The sequence below is a fragment of the Juglans regia genome, chromosome 9 (genome assembly GCF_001411555.2).
Source record: "Juglans regia cultivar Chandler chromosome 9, Walnut 2.0, whole genome shotgun sequence".
In the NCBI taxonomy this organism is placed as follows: domain Eukaryota; kingdom Viridiplantae; phylum Streptophyta; class Magnoliopsida; order Fagales; family Juglandaceae; genus Juglans; species Juglans regia.
In genome coordinates, this window is record NC_049909.1 from 20950279 (window position 1) to 20977310 (window position 27032).

General features: G+C 37.4%; 4 protein-coding genes across 8 annotated transcripts; 1 reads left to right on the plus strand and 3 right to left on the minus strand.

Moving 5' to 3' along the window:
* Positions 1-1046: 1046 nt before the first annotated feature.
* Positions 1047-4674, minus strand: LOC108999233 (protein NSP-INTERACTING KINASE 2-like). Its single transcript, XM_018976079.2, has 4 exons — positions 3948-4674; positions 3157-3417; positions 2147-3025; positions 1047-1829 (listed from the first exon to the last, which is right to left on the minus strand). Exons 1-4 carry the CDS (start codon positions 4375-4377, stop codon positions 1321-1323), a joined length of 2079 nt encoding a protein of 692 aa, XP_018831624.2. The 5' UTR covers positions 4378-4674; the 3' UTR covers positions 1047-1320.
* Positions 4675-7068: 2394 nt separating this feature from the next.
* On the plus strand, positions 7069-8037 carry LOC108999282 (probable calcium-binding protein CML13). Its single transcript, XM_018976154.2, has one exon. It carries the CDS (start codon positions 7248-7250, stop codon positions 7689-7691), a length of 444 nt encoding a protein of 147 aa, XP_018831699.1. The 5' UTR covers positions 7069-7247; the 3' UTR covers positions 7692-8037.
* A 1665-nt stretch (positions 8038-9702) lies between these two features.
* LOC108999163 (maspardin-like) lies at positions 9703-26970 on the minus strand. Of its 5 annotated transcripts, XM_018975959.2 has the most exons (9): positions 26562-26967; positions 25590-25715; positions 25019-25117; positions 24664-24806; positions 23465-23573; positions 22643-22750; positions 21806-21858; positions 10290-10377; positions 9716-10212 (listed from the first exon to the last, which is right to left on the minus strand). In XM_018975959.2, exons 1-9 carry the CDS (start codon positions 26631-26633, stop codon positions 9832-9834), a joined length of 1179 nt encoding a protein of 392 aa, XP_018831504.1. In that variant the 5' UTR covers positions 26634-26967; the 3' UTR covers positions 9716-9831. The 5 variants fall into 5 exon arrangements, with proteins under 5 accessions (XP_018831503.2, XP_018831504.1, XP_018831506.1 ...); XM_018975958.2 differs by lacking the exons at positions 21806-21858; positions 22643-22750; positions 23465-23573; ... (2 more) ...; positions 25590-25715; positions 26562-26967 and adding exons at positions 11214-11321; positions 12042-12150; positions 13313-13455; ... (1 more) ...; positions 14318-14443; positions 15288-15596 and having other exon boundaries at positions 9703-10212; positions 10290-10430; XM_018975961.2 differs by lacking the exon at positions 25019-25117.
* LOC118349453 (labd-13Z-ene-9,15,16-triol synthase, chloroplastic-like) lies at positions 18019-20202 on the minus strand. Its single transcript, XM_035694008.1, has 2 exons — positions 19033-20202; positions 18019-18772 (listed from the first exon to the last, which is right to left on the minus strand). The coding sequence occupies exons 1-2, from the start codon at positions 19540-19542 to the stop codon at positions 18149-18151; spliced, it is 1134 nt and encodes a 377-aa protein (XP_035549901.1). The 5' UTR covers positions 19543-20202; the 3' UTR covers positions 18019-18148.
* Positions 26971-27032: the final 62 nt, after the last annotated feature.

A 27032-nucleotide genomic window follows, 5' to 3' on the forward strand; every position in this document is an offset into this window, starting at 1 on the left:
TTAAATATAGAAGTAAAATAATTTTAAACAAAAATAAGAGATATGATTTTAAACAATAAAATTTCTCACAGTTTCTGTAATTTCAGAAATATTTAATATTGGGTCAACAGAGCTGCTTGAAACTGATCCACTTGGCATATCGAAATTGTTTCCAATTATTTCTCCGAGTAATCAATTATTCTGTGTTGCCCTAAGAGTTTGGATTAATAATTAAAGTGAAGTATTAAAATATGAGATAATACATGTTGGATATATATGGTAGTATATTATAAAAAACCAATATGAAATTTGTATTCTATTTAAATGAGAAATGGAATAAAGTCTTTTAGATAAGTTGTTTCCCATGTACGCAATGCAACAACAGATGGAAGAAGAGGCTCGATGGTGAAGACACTCGTCGGTCTTGATGACAAAGATTGGCCTACATTATAAATATGTATGAATAAATATACAAATACACAATGGATAATTGATAAGAATGTTAATTCTAATAGGAATGACCATCATAAGAAGAAATTCTAATTCTCGTTTTCAGAATGATTGATCTTGCTAGAATAAAGTTAGAAATTTCTTGGCATTCATCGTGAGCGAATTGATTCCACATTCTTAAACGCAGCAGTTTTAGGCTATCAAAATTATAAACAGAATTAAATTTCTAATAATAAGAGTATTATAAGATATTAAATTAAAAACTTGATAAATGTAAGCGGAAAAGCATACCTCTTCTGCACTCGATCAATCCTAAGGACTTTCTTGGCGATTATACTGGCAGTGAATGTTCCCTTAACGGCTGAAACTCAGTTCACAATTTTTTGTTTGTGAGAAATAGAATGAGGTCATTCAAATTGTTGTAACTAGAGAACTAAGGCCATGCGGCGTGCGTCAATAAACCTGGTCAAACAACCACATACACACAGAAAAGCTTGATGAATCTCTTTGAAGTTACATGGCTGGTTGCTGAATTGCTGTTACTAGAGTCTTCTAACGTAAATTAACGCATGAAAAATTTAGCAGTTAGCAGTGCTAAAGTGGATGTTGGCTAGTGATTGCAAATGCATCTCTTGAATGTATGATACTCTATATTCAGAAATGGAACAAATAATCAATGTGTTTCTGACTGATTGTCACAGATATTGCTTTTCACAAAGCTAGAAATATGTTATTAAAAGTAATCAGAGGGGACCCATTTCCAAAAATATCCATCCCTCCCCCAACCAATTTGCAGAGACCTCCTCAAAAGGGACATTGCAGATCGATATCTTCAACAACAGTTTGCAGACTAGTGAGGCTTTAGCATTAGATCATTATCATCAGAAACACTCAAGAAATAGACATGAAAGTAGTTCTATCAAGAACTGTGACTAGCTGGCTTAGGTCCTGAATTACAGCCTCTATGTTTGGCCTGTGGTTGGGAAGCTCGTGGGTGCACATCAGTGCAATTTCTGCCAGTTTAGCTGCCTCGGATTCAGGGTATTTGCCTTTCAGACTTGTGTCAATGAAATCTTGATATCTACAAGATTCAGCTGCCAATTGCATTGAGTTGGTGAGTTTCCGCTTCCCGGATAGAACTTGGAGGATGATTACTCCAAATGCATATATGTCACTCTTCTCAGTAAAACGGCCAGTCGTAATGTACTCAGGAGCCATGTATCCCATTGCAGCACTCATCTTAAGAGTTGAGAAGACAACATCATCAGCGAGAAGTTTAGGAAGGCCGGAATCCGAAATCAATGGATTGAACTGCTGGTCAATGAGAATCTTCTCAACCGAAATGTTTTGGTGAATTACGACTGACTTGTTTTCACTGCTGCTGTGTAAATATCCAATACCTGGTTGGAAAAGCACAATTAATATGGAAATAAACTAACTTTACACTTTAAGCTTTAGTAATCCTGTGTAAGATATGGTGTTAAAGCATGTGCGTTGATAGAATTCTCCTAAACAACTTATTTGAGTATTTGACTCACACTACCCTCGTAGCTGTAGCATCACTGAGTGATGCACAAGTCATGACTATACGTGGGAACGCTGAGAGCGAGCCACACAACATATCCACCCATCATCATGCCCATACAATGCAGCATCCTTGCAAGAGATTCGAGAAAATGACACTAAATAAAATAAAGAATGAATAGAAAGTACTGACCTTTTGCAATTCCACTAATGACAGAAAACCTCTTGGACCAGTCGAGCTCTATGCTGCTTCCACCATCTAAATCAAGATATCGGTACAGGTTTCCATTTGGAGCAAAATCATATATGAGAAAACATTCACCCCTGCTCCTTGAGCAACAGAAACCTCTCAACCTAGCAAGGTTTTCATGTCTCAGTGAGGCCAACAACTTCAAACCCTTCATGAATTCAGCTTCATCAGACTTACAGCTGGTCACATTAATGACTCTAATAGCTACAAGAGAACCATCTCTTAGAACTCCTTTGTACACAGCCGAGAAGTTGCTCTTTCCCAATAAATTTGCCTCAGAAAAATACTGGGTTGCAGACTCAACCTCTTCTATGTTGAACGTAAAGTAGCTTGGACAATCTGGAGGAGTTCCAGTTCCATTTCGACCATCAGCCAAAGGGCCCCATCCGTTGGAGTACTCAAGACTTACAAGTGGAGAGGCATTTTTTCTATAGAATTCCTTGGGCTGCTCAGTGCTAAGTCGATCATCAGGAGAATCAGATGTAGTTCCAATCTTTTGTTTCCGCCGGCGGTACCAAATAACGGTGAGAAATACAGCCCCTGTCAAAGAGACGGTGACTGCAATAACCCCTGTAATAATTGCAGCCTGTGGTAGTCTTGTTGCCTCTGAGCAATGAGTTTGGTTGCAGTGAGCATGGAAATTTGCGGACTGTGGATTGGCTAGTGGAACAGTATTATTTGTGATTGATCCAGGAGGTTCAAGTTGATCAACATTCACTTTATCATTATCAAATTCTGAGCAGACTCTCACTGCAGGAAACCCAGCTCCACATAAACTTGGATTGTTCCCATACTGGAATCCTTCATTTAAACTTCTGAAAGCTTCGTTTTCATTTATAAAAAAATATAATCAGTACAGATCAATTCACAACAAAAATCACCAAAAAAGAAACCAAAAGAATGTCAAATATGAGAACTTTTTGTGTAAATAATCAAGGATGGAAGAGACATACCGGTAGGGAGAAATCCAGAGAGAGAATTGTTTCGCACATCAAGAACTTCCAACTGTGGAATATCAGCCAGTCTTGCTGGAATTCTACCAGAGAAGCCATTAAAGCTCAAATCAAGCCTTCTTAGCATCCTCAAGTTCCCTAAGGCTGCCGGGATTTCACCCTTTAGTCTGTTGTATTGCAGGGCAAGAACACTTAGCCTCTTCAAGGAACCCATCTGAGAAGGAATGGTTCCAGTCAGCTGGTTACAACATAGCTGCAAAACTACGAAAAAAACGTGTCAAATTTATCTGGGCTAGAGGAACAAAGTCCAAAATAAAAGCGGTGGAAAGAGAATCGGTGAATTTTAATTCATAGATAACCAACAAATGCACATAACAGGTGACAGTGCACCATGGCCAAATTTCTGTACAACTTGGAACTGGAGCAAACAAACTACACAGAACGCCAAACCATTTCATTTTCCTGGAAACGACACAAATAAACTCCGGATAGTCAAATTTCATCCGTCTCCTCCATCCCCCAGTTTTCTTAGCAATAAATGTCCTTCAAATATGAAAAAATCGCGCTAATGTTAAAAAAACTAAGAACTTGGGAATTGCAAGCAAAATTGAAGCCCATATAACATAGATCAAAGCTTACTCGGAGAAAGAAAAGGTTAGAAAAAGAAAATTAATCGCTTAGAATGTGGCATAATAGCAGAACAACAAATGGACAAGAGCACCCAGAAAAGAGAGAAGCCATTAATTCCTGAGTATAACTAAAACTTTTTTCATATAAAACAAACCACCAACCTTGAAGATTATCCATGTTCCCTAACTCAGGTGGTATACCACCAGATAGATTATTCTCGTCGAGATAGAGCTCAGTCAGCTCAGTCAGATTGGAGATCTCCGTGGGTATCTCTCCGGACAATTTGTTGTAGTGCAAGTACAACCCCGACAGGCATTTCAGCCCGGCCACGGCTCCAGAGACCTTGCCTGAGAGACCCTTTCCCTGCAAGGAAATGTTAGCCACTTTGCGATGCTCGTTGCACGCCACGCCTTCAAATGAACCGCTACATGGGTCACCCTCACTGGTCCATGACTTCAACAGCTTATTCTCCGGGTCCAGCGAATACTTCAACTCAAGAAGAGCTCTCAGCTCTGCATTTCCAAGAACAAGTCGTGGAGTAGAAAATGTGAGCAAAAGAATCAGAGAGATGAAAAATTGAAGTAAACCCATTCCGCTTTTGCCTCAAAACTCTCGGTTTCCCCCCGAAATCTTTCCTCTCTATGGCCTATCCTGAGAAATCCATCTTTGTTCTGGTATTCTAATATCTTCCAATTTCCTGTTGTCCCTCTGTAGACAGTGCTTCTTCGTCGCTTTATTTCTCTATCCAGAAATTCTGTACTCTTCTACCCATAAGAGTAGAATTCGCTACAAACAAAACAACTAATTTACGTTATTGGGATGCGGGCAGTTTCGCATTTGGATTTGTTTGGGGATGAGATAGTGGAAGAACAAAAGCTGTCAATGTTTGCCATAGAATGCAATTTAAATCGGTCATTTAGATTGACGATGATGTGGTGCACGAGCCACAAAAGGTCCTGCTCGACAATGACCTGCTGGCTGCTGCCTTGATTTTAAACCGGTGCTTAACAAATGGGCTCCATTCAATCAATCAATCAAATGGGATTCCTGCCTAAAATGACTGGAAGTTGGAATAAAAATAGATTACATTGCAGAAATTTTTTGTTTCGAGTTAAGAGCTGAAAATTACAAATAAATATATCGAAATTAAAACTGATGCAGCCGACAGCCTTTGAACTTAAATTTGAAAGTATCTCCTCAGTAAAGTTGCTCCATATTTACAAGCTTTTGAAAGTACAGATACATTGATTACATCGTGCTTAGAGATTGAAAATTAACTCAAAGCTTAAGCTAGAAAGTGCCAATCCAAGAATAAAAATCTATATTTTATCGTAAATTAGGCCGTCCCAATCACTTATTATGATTGATGCTAATGATTAACTCTTCGGAATCTCAAAACATGAATTTATTTTATACAACAATTATTGGTATATATATTAATTTCCAAATGAAAACAATATAAACGACAGTCTAATAAACTATATATAGGAAGAATGTGAAGACAGGCTAGCAGCTATGCCTCTATGGTTCACGACATTCTTGATGAATAGCCTGAATAGTCTGCGTCGATGGTTGGGGTGGGAAACCTAACAAGTTTGGCAGAGTTGGCACCCAGTTCCAGACAACACGATACCCTTGACTTTTCCCACCTTCACTTGCCACATGGGATCACTTCTGGTCGGGGAAGTCACCGGTACTGTATAATTAAGAAAGAAAACTATCCGACATTTTTACAAGGAAAATGACAACTGAATTTTTTTTTTTTTTTTTGTATCGTATTAGTTATTACAATGAGTTTCAAGTAATTTTTTTTATATAAACAATTTAAATTAAAAAAATATAAATAATAAAATTTATTATGAAGAATTTAAATTACGCCTTAATTAATTCTGTTAAACATTGCTTATGCTTTTCAAAGTAGTGGGTAGTAGGGCAATAATATCACTCTTCTTTAGATTCCCTTTAACACCGTCATTGTCTTTTTCTGGTAAAATAAAAATGCTGAATTCTATGAAGTTGTGGAATTTTGTTTAGGCTTTAGAGTTGTGGTATCATCGTTGGATGGAGGAGCAATCAGAGATTCAGAATCATCATTAATGACGTACAGATAATATTGTCGTGTCCCTGTCAATGTGTACTTTCATTCATGCGATCACAGCAACCAAACAACACCACACCCTATAATTTGGGCTGGGATTTAGGAGGCCGGGACATACTAATTTCCAAATTTTGATGATGAGATAAGCTTAGGAAAATATTAATAATAAAAATATTTATCCTTAATTTTTTCATTTTTAATTATATTTATTAATGCAATGAGAAAGGTAATCTTCTCTCTCTCCCTCTTATACGTACTAAATTTATGTATACGTACTATTGTTATATATTTTTCTGCACTAGTTCATCATCTGTGAGATAATCTAGAAGAAAAAAATAAGCGAAATTCTATCTATCAATTATTATTCACTTTCACACTCTATACTTATAATTTTTTTTTTTTTTATGAAGTGTGGTGTTTTTTATAGAATGTGTGTATATTTTTCATAAGGTGTGAAGTATAAAATAGTGAATAATGACTCATGAAAATAAATTTTAAAAAAACAAACTATGAGAACAAACACATGAAGATTTCATCGACAGACAGAGGCATGCAGCATGAACTTTTGGACACGTTACACAATAACTTTATGAGCCACATCACTCGAAGTTGATCCGATCGATGTTTTAAATTAAAAGCAGACATTTTCTAATACAAGTGAATCATAAATCATGGTCCACAAACATAAAGTAGGCTCTCCACTTTAAATTTTGAACAGGAAATCCATAATTAAAGTTTACGTGTAAACCACCATTTTAATTAAACAAATGTATTAATTTGAAAAAAAATTGAACTTGGTTGAATAATACACGATCAAGATCATATTCAAATTTATTTTTGGTATTCAATTTTCCTTCTGGAAGTTCTGGTATGACAAGGACTAATATCTAACAACCTAACTCATGAAATGTTGTAAAATCTCTCTGATTTTGATTTGAATTTGAATTTGAATTTAAATTTTGCCTAACAAAGACACTCATCTAAGATGATTTCATCCTTGGCCCACGACATACAAGCTAGGGTCTAAGCTTTGCTTTGTTGTCGTAATTACATGGTAATCGGACTGTAGCCTGCTTAAGCACGTATCTATATGGATTTCTTGGAAAGCCCATTTATCACATGGAAGGCCCGGCCCATTTTTTTGTCGTAATTAACGTGTAAAGATAGTTCTGTGAAACGACGTCGTCCATAATATTTTTGCGAAACCAGCGGCATCGGGGTGCACATACGAGAGAACGCCATTTTTTTCATCTGGGACAGATAGCGCCTAGCGTCAATCAATAGAGCGGAGCGGCGCAAACTGTAGAGAGATAGAGAGAGTGTGTATGTGTGTGTGAGAAAAAAGAAACCCGACCCGGAAACAATGGGCAAGGATCTGAGCGAGGACCAAGTCTCGTCGATGAAGGAGGCCTTCACGCTCTTCGACAACGACGGCGATGGTCGGATCGCTCCGTCAGAACTAGGGATCCTAATGCGGTCGCTTGGAGGAAACCCGACCCAGGCCCAGCTCAAATCCATCGTCGCCGAGGAGAAGCTCACCGCACCTTTCGACTTCCCTCGCTTCCTCGACCTCATGGCCAAGCACATGAAGGCCGAGCCCTTCGATCGCCAGCTCCGCGACGCCTTCAAGGTCCTCGACAAGGATTCCACTGGTTACGTTTCCGTCTCGGAGCTCCGTCACATCCTTACCAGCATCGGCGAGAAGCTCGAGCCCTCTGAGTTCGACGAGTGGATCCGTGAGGTTGAGGTCGGCTCCGACGGGCGGATCCGGTACGAGGATTTTATCGCCCGAATGGTCGCCAAGTGACGCTGCTCTAGTATCGGGTTTGTGTTTTGTGAAACGGACATGTTTTCTAGAAGTAATATCTTCTATGTTTGATTTTCGCTTGGGTCTGTTTGGGTTTTGTTATGCTGTGCTCTTCTTCTTCTTCTTTTGGTTAATGCTAGTTTCGTTTTAAGAGAATTTGTGCGTGTTGCGTTCTGTTTATAATGTGCATCCGAACTATGGTCTTCATAGGAATGTGGAGTTGGCCATTTTCTTACTTTGGATTTTTGGCTCAGTATGTATGAGATTATAGCGTTCTTTAGAAAATTCAGTGATGAATGTAGGATGAGACCTGGGCACTTGTTCCTATGTCGGGTATCATTATTTTGACGAACTTCTAACATGATGGACAGCCATTTGCTTGTTTGGTACTTCTTTTCCTCTGTGTTTTGTAAGCTAGAGAGAGAGTATTATATGATTGTGAGGAATGGACTATGTATATGGGCGTTTGTTTAGTCATGCGCTCTTAATGGTAACGTGCATATTACATATTGATGAATTATGGATAAAATAGTGCAATATTGGCTAGATGCGTGCAGAAGATGCTGCATCTAGGATAATAGGAGTTTTGGGTTGGAAAAAGCAATCGAAGGAATGAAACAATTCGTCATACATATATAATCCAACCACATTTATGGCAGTATCATATATCCATCACGGGAGCGAACAAGTGACTCTCATTCTATGCCTGCACTCTTTTGTATTTGTTTCCAGGCTGAGATAATAGTTTGCGGTTTTGAGGATGTAGGTAGGTAGTAGTGACAGCAAAGTTGTAACTTAGTGAATCTTTTTATGTACGCAGTGAAGTTTTCTCAGTCTGTTAACCCTAGGGGTTGGCTCAAGTGGTAAATGCCTTGGTCTTGGTGGTATGTTCCCTCCAAATCTAAGGTTCAAATCTTCTTGGGTGCAAACAACTTCTAAGGGTCACCAGACTGGGGGAACTTCTTCTCGAATTACCCAAGGTGAACTTGCGAAAATCTTCTTGTTGAGGGTTTGTGCACCCCAGGGATTAGTAGGGACTTTGTAATCAGACACCCAGTGCCAATAAAAAAAAGTTTTATCAGCGTGGTTAGGTCATTGTGATCATCAGTTGTTTCTACTTGGGTGGGAAGCAGAGGTTTCTGTTGCCGGGAAAATCTTGGAGGTGTCAGAAGCGTCTTAGTTATGAGGTGGCCGTATTCACCAACTAGGAGTTGTCAATGGATGTGTTATAGTTGATACTGTAGAGTTGTAATCTGCATCAGTTTTTTATAGGTAAAAGTTGTAATCTGAATCATGAAGTTATGAATTCACATACCATAAAAGATAAAAGATTTGGATCCAAAACCATACCAACATCCTAAGTAGCTGTAAAAGATAAACATCTTGGATTGATAGTCGCTTTGACAAAGCCTGTAGTCCTAAACGTGGTGCACTTATATTGGTTCGTTTTGGTTGTTTCAGACTTGCATTGGTCCTTGGTGTTTCATACTCTCAACACTAGAAGGATCTATTGCTTTTTGGCATGTTGCGTTGTTTGTAGACTCGTTCTAGAATTCATGGTGGGTATCCGTGTGACTGAGATTATCTGCAGATCTTATTTATGCCATATTGGCTTAAAGGAAGCTAAAGAAAGTGTTATGTCGATATTTAGGTTGGCGTCCTGAATTGAAGGCTGGGGGTCTAAAGGTGTGATTCGTAAACCCGTAAATCCTTCTAGATGTCAAGAGCTATGCCTTCACTTGGGATATAACCAAAAAAAAAAGACTGAAATCAGGTTTATGATGCATATTCTTCCGCTTTTGTGTGTTTCTTATCTTTTGAGAACTGCTTTGTACTGTAAAAGCATGAAGCAGCCTCATTCACGAACTCAAAGGTCGATGGAACAGCATCAATTCAGCCCCCAGGGGATCACTAAAACAAATAACGTTTGATTTTTTTTTTTTTTAAAAAGACATGTTTGTATGCTTAAATAGAAGATTATATCCTACTTGGTGAAAGAATATATAAGAAATGATTCTCAAATGTACAAAAATCACATTAAATTAAAACACAATCCGAAATGCCAAATGTGCAACAGTATACAGATACACTAACCACACAAAATAGACTTGCTGCCTTTGCAACAACTGCAGCAAAAATCTCATTTTATACTTCGTCTGACTTTCCAACAATTGTTCAAAGTAATGCACAATGACCCCAAATAAAGAGGAAACAAATGCAGAAATAAAATGTCCTGTAAATGAGGTAAGAAAAGCACCATTATATCTTCATTGACCACGTGGCAGACTCTCGCATTGCTGAGGGGCTGGTCGCCTAAACTATGAGACTCTGAACTTTCTGGATTTGGATGCAGCTGACTATCTGTGGAAGGGCCTTCAGAGGGTTCCCCGTCATCCCTCGGTGCATCATCAGGATCTTCTCTTCCATCATTACCTTCACCAGGACTTCCACCACTACCTCCCTTTGAGACGCCTGGGACCAAGTCCGCTCGAGCTTCTACACCAACCCGTCTCATGTGCAGCTGCCACATCATAAATACTAGTTAGATAACGGGCTCTTCAAAATACAGTTATAAGCAAATCTAGTAACGATGGCAACCTGAAGATGCAAGTTAACTTCATCTGGACGTGAAAGAAAGGGAAAATCTCCCCCAGTTTTCAAAAATGCTCGCCTCGCCTCAGGATACCTCTCCCGTACATCATGTTTCAGTTGTTGAGGAATTGCACAGTAATCATTTGTCTTCAAGGGGGGAAGATGTAAAAACGTCAAAATGAACCAGTATTGCCAGCAGTAAAAATTTGTTAATTTCCTTCTTCCAGTACTATAGCTAAGAACATCGCATCTAGTTAATGATGCTGAATTGATAGATTCAAGCATTTGAAAAGCCATGCAGGAAAGCAAATGACGACTTACGGGCCATAGAATTCTATAGCATGCAGCAACATGGAATTATTGTTGGTAGGGTTCCAATAATTTTAAAGAACCTGACCGTTAAGTAGTTTATCCAGTTATAGTAATCTACTGACCTTTGGTTCAACATATTTAACAACAAAGCTTGGCTTACAGCCATGAGATTCACTTTCAACCTATGCTACAACTGCAGCATTTATTTCAGTTTATATCCACATGTAAGATACCACTTCAATTACCGGTACATCAGATCTTTCAAAGATAGCATTAGCCCAACGGGGTGTCAAGACCTTTCTTTTTCACCAGCGAAACAACAAAGGGAACGGAAACTGCATCGGTGTATCTCAATATCCGTCCATTATCATTATTTTTGCAGCAAATTACACTAACTTCACCAAGAGTTACGTGCACATCCCATCAAAAAGCTTTTTACATCACAAGTAAAAGTAAAGTTCAAAAGCATTTCTGGTAAATTTCAGAAGCTACAAGTAGAACTTCGCATCAACTAGCACATTTACACTGGGGGAAAATGAAGAAGAAAAGGAAAGAAGAATTTTGAAGAATGATTTATGTGCACACACATGCACATCCAAAGAGGTTTAGATAACTTACATCCATTATGGTTATAACCGAATCTGAAAGCAGCAAAGGACCAACTGAAGCAGCATCAACGGTCAAAGTTAACCTGGAGGCCAAGTCATCCTTTGAGAGTGTTTCAACCTGAAATGATAATCACATCTTATGGTGCCATAAGAACTAAACATGTAGTTTTCTATAGCATATACTTTTTTGCATTTAAACTAAAACAAAACAGAGAAAGCAGATGGAAATTGGTTTATGCAAAAGACATTTATTTTGTGAACCGATAAATTAAAACTATTGGCCAAGGGAAAAAGAAAAAGTAAAATAATTGTGAACACAATCTAGAAAAATGACATTCATCATACAGATTTAGCAGAGATGCAACTCACCTCCTCAATGTTTGCAAAATAAGATTCAAAATAAAAGGTGATTTTCAAGACCATGGAAAATAAAGTTGAGCACTCTCGTCAAATTGGTAGCAAATGTCAAAATTTATGAAAATTTATTGTAAACATTACAATGCATTTTAATTTATTTCAAATAATGAATTGACTGACAAGGTCAAATTGATTGTAAATACTAATTTAATTTTTCGTAGATGCACTTCAGTTTAGACTATTATATTTAACGCCCAAGGTCAAAACCTTGAGCAATTATGAGGTTCTCATGAAGCTCAAGGAACTTTATCTTACTGGGGTCACAAAATTTGGGCGGAAAGACGGAGAGCGGAAAGAGGGGAACTTATTCCGAGTTACTAACCAATATATAGGGAGTTCGAGGGCAGGATACTTCAAGATATCATATACACAGAAAAAACCAAAACATGGGCATATAGTGTATGCGTTTGCAGACTTTTACCTGAGAAACAACAAAGTCCACTGAATCCGCAATGAATGGTTCATGGGGGCCATCACGAATTCCCGTTAATACGTATCGTTTCAGCAAAAATGAAGGGGTCCAACTGACACTGCAGAAGGCATACCATAATCAGGAAGTCACCTTTTTGAGAAAACCCCGTACCTAACAAGAAATTCACTATTTGTATCTAATTCGCAGCCAATAAAGTATTCCTCGTCCTTTCTAAAATGAAAAATATATCACTATCAGTTTTGAAAATCATAAGCAAAGAGAAGTACATGCTGACCAAGAAGTATCAAGGAGTACCTAGGACCCCTACCAACTCACTCCAATTTCTAGAAAGCTATGTGGGCAGAATGAAACACTAAAAAAGAATCAACTAACTTGCTCGACGGTGATCTATTCACTGTCCATTCAGCAAATGAAATATCATCTAATTCTGAGCTTGTGCTCCTTATTCAATATAATGCTTGAATTTCTATGATGCAAAATTACACAGAAGTATGATATAAAATTCGGGTTGGGGTACAAAGTAGCAACTTTTAGAAATAAAAATCTCTTATATAAATGACATAAAGGCCCCTTATTTTTCAAATACTTGATTGTTTGTGGCTTAAAACTGCCCCTTCCTGCACATAGAATGTTATCTTTGCGGAATTCCAAAACGGAGCAATCAGTGCCAGCCCCAACCCCCCAAAAGAACTATCAGAAAACCCAGGCGCATTGTGCGAGCACAGGTGCTCCACACATAATAATCTTATGTAACCAGAAAATATACAGTTTCATCTATTCCATTATACAACGTAGGCCTCCCAACTATATCGCAAATCTTTTGAACATTTTATCAGCAACTGAAAACAGACTAGTTCAACAAAGAACTTGTTCTCATTTCTTCATAATTCTTTGTCAAAAACCACAAAATATATTTCTCATTCACCTACTGTACGTATTTAGAGTGTAAGCAGTCTCTTGATGACAAATTCAGTCCTAGCATCATGGCAGTACATATTATCAAACCCTTGATGTGAATGATATCTCCATGGATTTGGGAAGTTGGAATAGGAGAGCACTCATCTTGGGGTGGGCTTACTACTTAGATGCTTTCAGCAGTTATCCTATATATATATATATATATAGGATAACTGCTGAAAGCATCTAAGTAGTAAGCCCACCCTATATATATATATATATATATATAGAATAAAGTACATAAAAATCAGGCCGTCTAATCATATGCAGTTTACAATCATTCATCAAGGAGAATGACTTACACAGGAGCCCATGGCATTGAAGCAGAGAAACTGCATGTATCCAGAAAAGAATTGGATAGTATCAATGACCGAACCCGTCTTGGACGATGCTGAGCAAAAAGTTGTGCTAAGAAGCCCCCAAGGGATGTACCATAAAGATGTATCTGTTAGATATATATTGATTAGTCTACTAATTGATTACTCAAGTTTATGAGGCACTCCCCATACAGAGTGACCCACAGTTTATGCAACACTGGTTCGAACCACCTATGTGCTTAGAAATATATTCAGCACAAGGTGGCTTTTGAAGAAATTTGCCATTCAAAATGTCAAAATTTGTTAGTGCATACAAGCAGGCATTGTGGTAGGTGCCAAGACATCAAGTACTACAATGAGCTAACATAGAAAAAACTATTACATTGATAAAGCAGAAATTTGGTAGAAGAAATGTTTAAAGGAAAGGAAGCTCTTACATGATGAACATCAATAGCATCCAAGAACTTTTCAAATGCTTGAATCCACTCGTGATGATTCCATACCCGGGGAATATCAACAGAAATCACTCGGTAACCCTACACATTTCAAAGGGATTTGACTCTGCACTCTTAGTTTCGAAAATTTAATTATACATATCATAAAAAAGTAATGGTTTTGGTAGCAGTCCGGAAGGTTTTTTACTGGCCACAAACTTGAATAGAATTATGAATTTTTTTTCTGAAAATTCCAATCATATTCCATTTAGTGTGACACGGACTAGGAAGACCATAAGGAAGTAGCCATGCCGATTGTGAAAAGTTAATACCCACTTTCATTGCACTCCGAGACATGACAGCTTCTAGTGGTTAGTGATTCCAGGTATAAGAACAAGCCCTAGACTCTCGATGATGAACACTGGTCCATGATAACTTAGAAAACCATGACATACAAATTCATTTTTTTTTTTTGAAAAAGGAAGGAACGTGAGTTTTTGATGTGTTGATAGATAATGTGATGGATATGATGAAGACCCCTGAGATGAAGCTTTACCTTCATGGACAATGACATGATTTGTTTGTAGTATACATCCGCTGTCCCTGCTGTTCCAGGAAGACAAATAAGAGGAGGTACCACTTTAGGACCAAAATCATAATATCGCCATTGCTTTGTGCCAATCTGCGAGGAAAATGAAAAAACAAAAACAAGATGTTCCCAACAGAGACTTTGTCAGGCAATAAAAGCACCATCAAGTAACTCATAGAAGAACTCCAAAATTAATAGAGAAACAGGGAGACTCTAGACAGCACAAAATGCACACCCAGCTGCATTGCGATGCCAAGATGTAAAACTCATTACCAAAGTTTGATAATTTGCACAATTTGGACTAAAAAAAAAAACCAGTAAATACAATGAGTAAAATATGAATCCGTTCTCACCCTCGTCCTCCCCAGAATTGAGTAAGAGCAAATATAAAATTGGGTACTGCTACTTAGCATACTAAAGTGACCGAATTCATACACTTTTATTTCCACTTTTTATCCTCTTTTTTTTTTCACTTTTTCATCATTTTATAACTAAATTTTATTCATATAAAATTCAAAAATTGAAAAAAAGGGAAAAAAAAAACTTCTGCGAATCATTCACAGATGCGGTCAGTTTCGTTATGCGAAGTAGGGTTTTGTAAAAAAATTTAGCTGAAACAAATGTATACTAATGACGAGTCCAGACAAACAAGCTAAACCCATATTCAAACAAACGGAAACCATATACACGCAACGAAACTCGCACAATTAGTACGCAATTTGAAACCCGATTCATTTAATGGTCATAAATTACAAAACCAAGATCATCCAATACCCATAATTGACCAAGAAAAAGGAGACACTAGCAAAAAGCATTGACATACCACATAACAAAATCAATCTAACGAAGCAAACCCATTATAAGAAACTAGATGAAAATGGAAAAGGGTAAGAAAAGAAATAAAAAAGAAAACCAAGGTGTTAGAGCGAAACCGTACGGGTATCTTATGGAGAGGAACCTGGGACTTGAAGTAGATGTAATCTCCGGGCGCCGAAAAAGCAGTTTTCATTGCTAATTGCAATGCCCAAACACTCCCACATCACACAACCATTATCAATTTGATCGATCACTGAAATTCTCTGTGTGTTTGTTTGTCCTCGCTGTCCTGGCCGAAATCATCGAATAATATTTCGAGGGATCGGGGAGATCAGAAGACGGAACAAATACGCGACGTGGATAAGGGCCGTCTATCCTCCCGTTTAATGGTAACGATCAATGACGGGGATGCTCTTCAACTGCTCGTCAGCGTTATACCATGTGGATGCTCTTTGGTTCACTCTTCTTCGTTTAAATTAATATAATATTGTTTATTAGATTTTTAATTGGACATTTTAAAATATAAGAGTTAGATATAATGATTAAGAGTTAGTTTGAGAATTTTATGTTCCGTTTTAAAGTTTAAAATATTAAATTTTAATATTATTATTGTTTTGAGATTTAAAAAAGTTGAATTATTTATTATATTTTGTATGGAGATTTGAAAAATATGTAATGATGAGATGAAAATTTTGTGTTTTGTTTGATGTCCCAAACCAGCCCTAAGAGTTTGATGGTGACATATAGCTCGGTTCAAATGGAAAATCTGAGTTTAAACCCTCCATCTCCTCTCTAAAAAAATTAAAAAAATAAGTTTGATTAATACCATATCAATACAAAATAATAAAAAATAAAATAAAAGTGTGATTATACAACGTTATTCAATATAATATAAAATCATTTTTTTTTATTTCTCATTTAGTAGAATATACTAAATACTAAGGCCCCCTTTGGATTCGAAATCTATTTCAACTCAATTTATTTCGTCTTATTATTATAATTTTTTTAAATTCTCATACAAAATATAATAAAAAATTTACATTTTTCAAATCTTAAAATAATAATAATTTTAAAAAATAATATTCTAAAAATATTTTATTTAACTCATCTAAAATTATCTCTAAATCCAAACGAGGCCTTTTAGGCCTTAATGATTCAATTTGATCAAGTTCAAATAAATTAGTCTTGGAATTATAATTTCAATTTAATTTTTTATATAATATAAAAAAACTGATATTATGATCTAAATTTAATTATTTGAAGCAAGTAAATAGGATTCAGAAATAAATAATAAGACCCTCGCATTGCATACATTTTTAACGTAAAAACTAAGAGAGAGAATGATAATTACTTCAATTTGTCATAAAATCTATAACACCTAATTAATCAGCTGATCATCAATATTTAAGAATATAAATGACTTGGTATTCTCATAAGATATAATTTTATTAAGTTATTTATGTAATAATTAGACATTCTACATATCCGTATTCTATAATTTCATTGATGAATCGAAAGCATTAGGTTATTTTAATGGTGAAATTGCCTAATCTTTGTGGATTCATTAGGCAATTCACCAAATCTTTGTGAATGATTTTTTCTTCATCTCTAGCTTGAATAGTTTCTAATCCATGGAAAGGTACAAGCAATTAGATATTACCTAAATAACATGATTCACCAAAAAATAACTTTATTTGTTATATGAGAACCACAGTACACAGCATCAAACTGCTACAAGGGCCGGTCCAAGTTTCAAACTTGGAGTTAGAGATAGCAGTACTGCCTTTTCTTCTAAGTCCAATTGGGTGTTGTACATGTGCCTCCCTCACATATAAAGGAAATACATACATACATATCTCCTTATACTTTTTTTTTTTTTTATTTTGAATTCATATCTCCTTATACTTAAAACATCTATAAAACGTGAACAATAATGAATAGTAATGTCCAAAAGCATCTATAAAACGTGAACAATAATAAATAATAATGTGAATAGTAATGAATAGTCTCTTGCCACTGTGTTTCTCTATGAGCCGAGAATGGGTTCGTGCGTGCGAATGTCAGTGTGCGACGAAAAGAGAAAAGGAGGTTCGTGGTGGCTGAGTCTGCGAGAGGTGGTCGCCGGTGTGAGGTGGTGGAAGTGCGGTGGCCTGGGTGGCCGCATATGGCAGCGCAATTGAATAGAAATGGGTGAAACCCTTTTCGGTTGGGTTACCACATGGGAGAGAGAGCTGCGCGTGGAGGAGATCGGTAGTGGTTGGCTTGGTCGTAGGCGTGAGGGGGAGTCGTCGGTGGTGGCGGTGAGGCTACGTGGCCGCGTACGGCAGCGCAAGTGGAGAGAAATTGGAGAAACCCATTTCGATTGGGTTACCGCAGGAGAGAGAGAAGTTTGCGAGTGTGGGAGATCGGTGGTGGCTGCATTGGTCGCCGACGTAAAGAGGATGGGGTGTGGAGGAAGAATCAGGCCAAAGGAGAGAGAGAGAGAGAGAGAGAGAGAGAGAGAGAGAGAGAGAGAGAAGAAGAAGAAGAAGAAGAAGAAGAAGAAGAAGAAGAAGAAGAAAAATAATAATAAAATCACTATAATATTTATCACTATTATATATAAAAATAAAATAAAATCACTAAAATATTTATCACTATTATGTAAAAAGTAGATTCTTTAAAGTGTATCTCAAATATACCAAATTTTTTTAAAGATTTTGTGCGGAATTTACACACTTAAAATTATATAAATAATTTTTCTTATTAAAATCACTATAATATTTAAGGCACGTAACATATTTTACTAGTGTTTGTGTATATATATATGTGTGTGTGTGTGTGTGTGAAGATGATCCTTTGATTTGTTCATCTGGTTGGAAAGGCTATAACTTTTATGTTCATGAAGAAATGAAAAAGGTCTTACTTAATGTACGCAGATGCTACATGTACTGAGCCACTGGTAAAGACAAGAAATGCAACTCTACTACTTCTCATATGTTGTTATTTTGTGTAGAGCTCCAATCTGGATAACCTTGGTGTTGGAATTGCAATCGTTGAGTTCAGTTTCTTGCTAACAAGACCGAATATGTCTGACAAATCTTGCTCTGTATCCTGTGGCAATTTCCACTCGTAAGCATGTAAAAAAGAAGCTATGATGTATTTGAGCGTCCGCTCAGCCAGTGGAAGCCCTGCACATACTCTTCTCCCTGATCCAAACGGAAGATAGTGGAAATTGTTGCCTGAATAATCCCACTTGCTATTTAGGAACCTCTCAGGTTGAAATTCCAATGGATTGTCCCATATCTTTGGGTCCCTGTGTATAGCCCAAACATTTATCATAACCCGAGTATCTTTGGGTATGCAGTACCCACCAATAGTGCTAGATTGGCTTGGACAACGAGGTACTATGAAAGGAAGAGGTGCGTGCAAACGGAAAGTCTCTTTGATGACAGCATCTAAATAGCGTAACTTGGGCAAATGAGTCTCTTCGACTAAGTTGTCCAACCCAACAACTTCTGTTAGTTCTTCTAATACTTTTTCCATTACCTCTGGATGTTCCATTAGCTCTGCCATCACCCATTCCACCATTGTTACTGTGGTGTCGGATGCTCCCACCATTGTGTCCTATGTATAAACAAATCGAACAAGATACTCAATGCAAGCGACAAGTAATAAACATCATTTCATTTTGTCAATGTGATACACTTTTTTAGAAACAAATCAATGACTCTAAGTACTCTTTACGTTTTGCACTAAATGACTTGTTCCCGTTTAAAATCTTATGTCTAAATCTAGGTAGACATGGTATTAGTGAAAAGTGTCTAGGCTAGGCTTCCTGATTGGCGCTAAATTAATGGAGCAGAGAGTGGAAAGGTGGGATATACCATAAGCACGGCCTTGACTTGGCTGATGCTAAGTGATGTTGCAGCATCATCACGCTCTGTAAGCTCCAAGAGAATCTGCAAAAAGTCCTTCCTCTGTTCATTCATTAGTGACCCTGACCCCTCTTCTTTGGCCTCCACTAAATTTCTCCTTTTTTCAATGACAGAATCAAGAATGCGCTCAATCCATTCGAAAATGCTCTTTGCTCGCTTTTCATACCCTTGTAAATCAAACCTTGCAAGCACTAGGAAGAAGTCTGAAACATTTGGTGCTCCAAATACCACCATCAGGTCGGCCAATAAAGTCTTCAACTCAGCCCCAAAATGCACACCTTCCGCTCCTCCCTGCGTCCCACCCCACAACATGCTCATGACGGCGCTAATCACCGTCAGGAACGCCAGTTCCCCAAAATCTATGGGGGTGCCAATCTTTCCATACACATTTTTGATAGATTTCCTAACCTCCTCTCTGCGGAGAGCATAAGAACGATCAAGATTGGTGTTACTCAACATCTCTCGCACAAATATCTTGCGCAACTTCTTCCAGTCAGGACCATGCGGTAAAAAGGCAATGTCAGCTCCCCTAAATGAGGAAGCCAGAACAACTATGGGAGGGTCACGATTTGCAAATATTGCGTCTTGGTCGCGAACCACTTCTTTCACTAACGATGGTGAATTCACCACCACACATAGTTTTTTTCCAAGCCATACCTTGTAGATAGGACCATATACTCCGGCCAGTTCCTCAAATTGCCTGTGAAGGTCTGCCCTTAGGAAGGGCAGGTACCCCACCAGTGGCAAGCCTCGGGGACCTGGTGGCAATGGTGGCCTTGCATTTCTTGATTTCTTGGCTTTCCATAGGAACCAGAGCACTGCAACTGTGGACAGTAAAGCAGTGAGAGTTGCTCTAGAAAGTTTGTCTTTCCCATCGCTAGCACCCTACAACCCAGAAGACGTAGCAGAAATTGTATTCGACATGCTGGGCTTTGTGAATGAATTGAAAGTTAAGAAGCTAAGAACAAGCCCATGTCTCAATGTTTTGAATGCTCTATGTAGAAGATCTTTGCTACATTTCCAGTGCATATAGTGTACAACGAGAAGGATTCTTGTGGTCATAGACGAAGATAAGGCTGTGAAAAGATCATCAACTTGGTGGCACATTCCCATCCATTCAAGGAATAGTCTTTCAATAATTCGTGTTCATACGCATGCATTGCAATATGATAGATTTGTTGTAGATTTTATAGAGGGTGCCGGTTGCTCTTACATCAAAATAATGAATAATAATAGGCTTATTATTCTACTATTATCCATCTACTATTTTTTTTATATTTGAATTTTTTTTAATTTTTAATTTTACTTAATGATTAAAGAAGTGTGTATTAATAAAGTTATATTTTTTTAATTTTTTTTAATGATTAAAAATGTTAAAAAAGTATTTAAAAAGAAAATAATAAAAATATTAAAAAACTTGAAATACATTTGAGTGGTAGTGGTAGATGGGAAGTAATAGGGTAAAGCCTATCACTATCCCAAAAGAAAATAGAAAAGTAGTTGTGGAAATAGATAAGAGAATAGACGGTACTGCCGCGTGACTGCGTCGCATTCGTAGAGCGGGTCCATTCCGATTCAGATTCACAAGTGTATGGCCTTCTTCTAGTCTCTCTCTAGACTTTTTTTCTTTCGAAAATAAAATAAGGGCTATTTACTGAAATGGTACTTTGTGTATAGTTTCTTCTAGCAGTGATATCGTGGACGGCTTGTGTCAAAACAGATAGCCCTCTAATGAAAGACATTTTTCTACATCATGTAGAGTAGATGAAGGTGAAAGTTCCACTGAACATGTTACATTGCATTCATGAACAGAACACAGTTTTGAGATGTGGAGAGTACGAGTTATTAAAAGTAACATTTTCGAGATGTCAGGAGTAAGATTTAACAAAAAATGTGAATTGACACTACACAGCTAGCAATCCAACAACGGAGATATCAACGTGTGTTTTATTTAATTCTTAAGCAAAAATCTACGTGTCACTCAAACTGGATATTAGCTTGCACTCATGTATGCCACCAGAAATTTTTCTTCTGGAAAACACTAATTCTCTGCCGAACTCACTTGCTGCCTTGCTCTGCGAATACTACTTTCGAAGTTTCTAACCAGACGGGCACATCTCAGGAAGTCTGCGGGATGCTCCTTGTAGCATGCTAACCAAGCATCATTCTCGGCAGAACAGGGGATAGGCTTCTGGTATGGAAGCTTGTACTCCTTATCGCGGAGGTCCCTAGCCCTTTGTGTCACTTCCTACACCATGTTCTCCTCCTGCTTCTGCAACGTCTCAATAACCCTCTCACTATCTTGAAGGACAGATCGAATTGCATCCAACTCTGTGTAACCTGATTGTGCTGGAGCGTTTACTGGTAGAAACAACGGAGGCTGTAGTGGCCATCCTGTGGCAACAAGCCCCTTGAATGTTTCAGAATCACCAGTAATCTGCTTCTGCTTTACATGAATTTGGAGCTTCGGCTCTCGTGGCACCTTAGCTTTAGATTTTTTAGTTTTCTTCTTCAACTTTTCAGTGTCATCAGCAAGTCGACTAACAAGGTCGCTGCTAATCTGAATTGAAAAATTGCCCATAACAGAGAAATTCCCACACAATATACCTGAAAATGTCCACAGAAGTGATTGTGTTGGATTAGAAACATATAATGCAAACTTTCTTTTTACACTCTGGGTGTCAGAAATGAGTTATTTCATTAATTATCTAGTTCAGGATACCTCTCCCGTACATCATGTTTCAGTTGTTGAGGAATTGCACAGTAATCATTTGTCTTCAAGGGGGGAAGATGTAAACATGTCAAAATGAACCAGTATTGCCATCAGCAAAAATTTGTTAATTTCCTTCTTCCAGTACTATAGCTAAGAAAAACGCATCTAGTTAATGATGCTGAATTGATAGATTCAAGCATTTGAAAAGCCATGCAGGAAAGCAAATGACTTAGTGGCCATAGAATTCTATAGCATGCAGCAACATGGAATTATTGTTGGTAGGGTTCCAATAATTTTAAAGAACCTGACCGTTAAGTAGTTTATCCAGTTATAGTAATCTACTGACCTTTGGTTCAACATATTTAACAACAAAGCTTGGCTTACAGCCACGAGATTCACTTTCAACCTATGCTACAACTGCAGCATTTATTTCAGTTTATATCCACATGTAAGATACCACTTCAATTACCGGTACATCATATCTTTCAAAGATAGCATAAGCCCAACTGGATGTCAAGACCTTTCTTTTTCACCAGCGAAACAACAAAGGGAACGGAAACTGCATCAATGTATCTCAATATCCGTCCATTATCATTATTTTTGCAGCAAATTACACTAAGTAACTTCACCAAGAGTTACGTGCACATCCCATCAAAAAGCTTTTTACAGCACAAGTAAAAGTAAAGTTCAAAAGCATTTCTGGTAAATTTCAGAAGCCAAAAGTAGAACTTCGCATCAACTAGCACGTTTACACTGGGGGAAAATGAAGAAGAAAAGGAAAGAAGAATTTTGAAGAATGATTTATGTGCACACACATGCACATCCAAAGAGGTTTAGATAACTTACATCCATTATGGTTATAAATGAATCTGAAAGCAGCAAAGGTCCAACTGAAGCAGCATCAACTGTCAAAGTTAACCTGGAGGCCAAGACATCCTTTGAGAGTGTTTCAACCTGAAATGATAATCACATCTTATGGTGCCATAAGAACTAAACAAGTAGTTTTCTATAGCACATACATTTTTGCATTTAAACTAAAACAAAACAGCAGATGGAAATTGGTTTATGCACAAGACATTTATTTTGTGAACCGATAAATTAAAACTATTGGCCAAGGGAAAAAGAAAAAGTAAAATAATTGTGAACACAATCTAGAAAAATGACATTCATCATACAGATGTAGCAGAGATGCAACTCACCTCCTCAATGTTTGCAAAATAAGATTCAAAATAAAAGGTGATTTTCAAGACCATGGAAAATAAAGTTGAGCACTCTCGTCAAATTGGTAGCAAATGTCAAAATTTATGTAAATTTATTGTAAACATTACAGTGCATTTTAATTTATTTCAAATAATGAATTGACTGACAAGGTCAAATTGATTGCAAATACTAATTTAATTTTTTGTAAATGCACTTCAGTTTAGACTATTATATTTAACGCCCAAGGTCAAAACCTTGAGCAATTATGTGGTTCTTATGAAGCTCAAGGAACTTTATCTTACTAGGGTCACAAAATTTGGGGGGGAAGAAGGAGAGCGGAAAGAGGGGAACTTATTCTGAGTTACTAACCAATATATAGGGAGTTTGAAGGCAGGATACTTCAAGATATCATATACGCAGATAAAACCAAAACATGGGCATATAGCGTATGCGTTTGCAGACTTTTACCTGAGAAACAACAAAGTCCACTGAATCCACAATGAATGGTTCATGGGGGCCATCACGAATTCCCATTAATACGTATCGTTTCAGCAAAAATGAAGGGGTCCAACTGACACTGCAGAAGGCATACCATAATCAGGAAGTCACCTTGTTGAGAAAACCCTGTACCTAACAAGAAATTCACTATTTGTATCTAATTCACAGCCAATGAAGTATTCCTCGTCCTTTCTAAAATGAAAAATATATCACTATCAGTTTTGAAAATCATAGGCAAAGAGAAATACATGCTGACCAAGAAGTATCAAGGAGTACCTAGGACCCCTACCAACTCACTCCAATTTCTAGAAAGCTATGTGGGCAGACTGAAACACTAAAAAATAATCAACTAGCTTGCTCGACGGTGATCTATTCACTGTCCATTCAGCAAATGAAATATCATCTAATTCTGACCTTGTGCTCCTTATTCAATATAATGCTTGAATTTCTATGATATAAAATTCGGATTGGGGTACAAAGTAGCAACTTTTAGTAATAAAAATATCTTTTATAAATGATATAAAGGCCACTTATTTTTCACATACTTGATTGTTTGTGGCTTAAAACTGCCCCTTACTGCATATAGCATGTTAATCTTTGCGGAATTCCAAAACGGGGCAATCAGTGCCAGCCCCAACCCCCGAAAAGAACTATCAGAAAACCCAGGCACTTTGTGCAAGCACAGATGCTCCACCCATAATAATCTTATGTAGCCAGAAAATATACAGTCTATTCCATTATAAAACATAGGCCTCCCAACTATATTGCAAATCTTTTGAACATTTTATCAGCAACTGAAAACAGACTAGTTCAACAAAGAACTTGTTCTCATTTCTTCATAATTCTTTGTCAATAACCACCAAATATATTTCTCATTCACCTACTGTACGTATCTAGAGTTGTAAGCAGTCTCTTGATGACAAATTCAGTCCTAGCATCATGGCAGTAGATATTATCAAACACTTGATGAGCATGATATCTCCATGGATTTGGGGAAGTCGGAATAGGAGAGCACTCATCTTGGGGTGGGCTTACTACTTAGATGCTTTCAGCAGTTATCCTATATAAATATATATATATATATGTATAGAATAAAGTACATAAAAATCAGGCCGTCTAATCATATGCAGTTTACAATCATTCATCAAAGACAAAATGCGATGACTTACACAGGAGCCCATGGCATTGAAGCAGAGAAACTGCATGTATCCAGAAAAGAATTGGATGGTATCAATGACCAAACCCGTCTTGGACGATGCTGAGCAAAAAGTTGTGCTACGAAGCCCCCAAGGGATGTACCATAAAGATGCATCTGTTAGATATATATTGATTAGTCTACTAATTGATTACTCAAGTTTATGAGGCACTCCTCGTACAGAGTGACCCACAGTTTATGCAACACTGGAGGCATTGTGGTAGGTGGCACAACATCAAGTACTACAATGAGCTAACATAGAAAAAACTATTACATTGATGACACAAAAATTTGGTAGAAGAAATGTTTAAAGGAAAGGAAGCTCTTACATGATGAACATCAATAGCATCCAAGAACTTCTCAAATGCTTGAATCCACTCGTGATGATTCCATACCCGGGGAATATCAACAGAAATCACTCGGTAATCCTACACATTTCAATGGGATTTGATTCTGCACTCTTATTTTTGAAAATTTAATTATACATATCATAAAAAAGTAATGGTTTTTTGGTAGCAGCCTGAAAGGTTTTTTACTGGCCACAAACATGAATAGAATTATGAAATTTCTTTCTGAAAATTCCAATCATATTCCATTTGGTGTGACACGGACTAGGAAGACCATAAGGAAGTAGCCATGCTGATTGTGAAAAGTTAATACCCACTTTCAGTGCACTCCGAGACATGACAGCTTCTAGTGGTTAATGATTCCTGGTATAAGAACAACTACATGACCAAGAACAAGCCCTAGACTCTCGATGATGAACACTGGTCCATGATAACTTAGAAAACCATGACATACAACTTCATGTACGGAAAGAAAAAGGAAGGAACGTGAATTTTTGATGTGTTGATGGATAATGTGATGGATATGACGAAGACCCCTGAGATGAAGCTTTACCTTCATGGACAATGACATGATTTGTTTGTAGTATACATCCGCTGTCCCTGCTGTTCCAGGAAGACAAATAAGAGGAGGTACCACTTTAGGACCAAAATCATAATATCGCCATTGCTTTGTCCCAATCTGCGAGGAAAATGAAAAAACAAAAACAAGAAGTTCCCAACAGAGACTTTGTCAGGCAATAAAAGCACCATCAGGTAACTCATAGAAGACCTACAAAATTAATAGAGAACAGGGAGACTCTAGACAGCACAAAATGCACACCCAGCTGCATTGCGATGCCAAGATATAAAACTCATTACCAAAGTTTGATAATTTGCACAATTTGGACTAAAAAAAAAAAACCAGTAAATACAATGAGTAAAATATGAATCCGTTCTCATCCTCGTCCTCGCCAGAATTGAGTAAGAGCAAATATAAAATTGGGGGTACTGCTACTTAGCATACTAAAGTGACCGAATTCATACCCTTTTATTTCCACTTTTTAGCGTTTTTTTTTTCCACTTTTTCATCATTTTATAACTAATTTTTATTCATATAAAATTCAAAAATTGAAAAAAAGGGGAAAAAAATACTTCTGCGAATCATTCACAGATGCGGTCAGTTTCGTTATGCCAAGTAGGGTTTTCGTAAAAACATTTAGCTGAAACAAATGTATACTAATGACGAGTCCAGACAAACAAGCTAAACCCATATTCAAACAAACGGAAACCATATACACGCAACAGAACTCGCACAATTAGTACGCAATTTGAAACCCGATTCATTTAATGGTCATAAATTACAAAACCAAGATCATCCAATACCCATAATTGACCAAGGAAAATGAGACACTAGCAAAAAGCGATGACATACCACCTAACAAAATCAATCTAACGAAGCAAACCCATTATAAGAAACTAGATGAAAATGGAAAAGGGTAAGAAAAGAAATAAAAAAGAAAACCAAGGTGTTAGAGCGAAACCGTACGGGTATCTTATGGAGAGGAACCTGGGACTTGAAGTAGATGTAATCTCCGGGCGCCGAAAAAGCAGTTTTCATTGCTAATTGCGATGCCCAAACACTCCCACATCACACAACCATTATCAATTTGATCGATCACTGAAATTCTCTGTGTTTGTTTGTCCTCGCTGTCCTGGCCGAAATCATCGAATAATATTTCGAGGGATCGGAGAGATCAGAAGACGGAACAAATACCCGACGTGGATAAGGGCCGTCTATCCTCCCGTTTAATGGTAACGATCAGTGACGGGGATGCTCTTCAACTGCTCGTCAGCGTTATACCATGCGGATGCTCGAAAGCATAGGTTATTTTAATGGTGAAATTGCCTAATCTTTGTGGATTCATTAGGCAATTCACCGAATCTTTGTGAATTATTTTTAAGAATTATTTCTTCTTCATCTCTAGCATGAATAGTTTCTAATCCATGGAAAGGTATA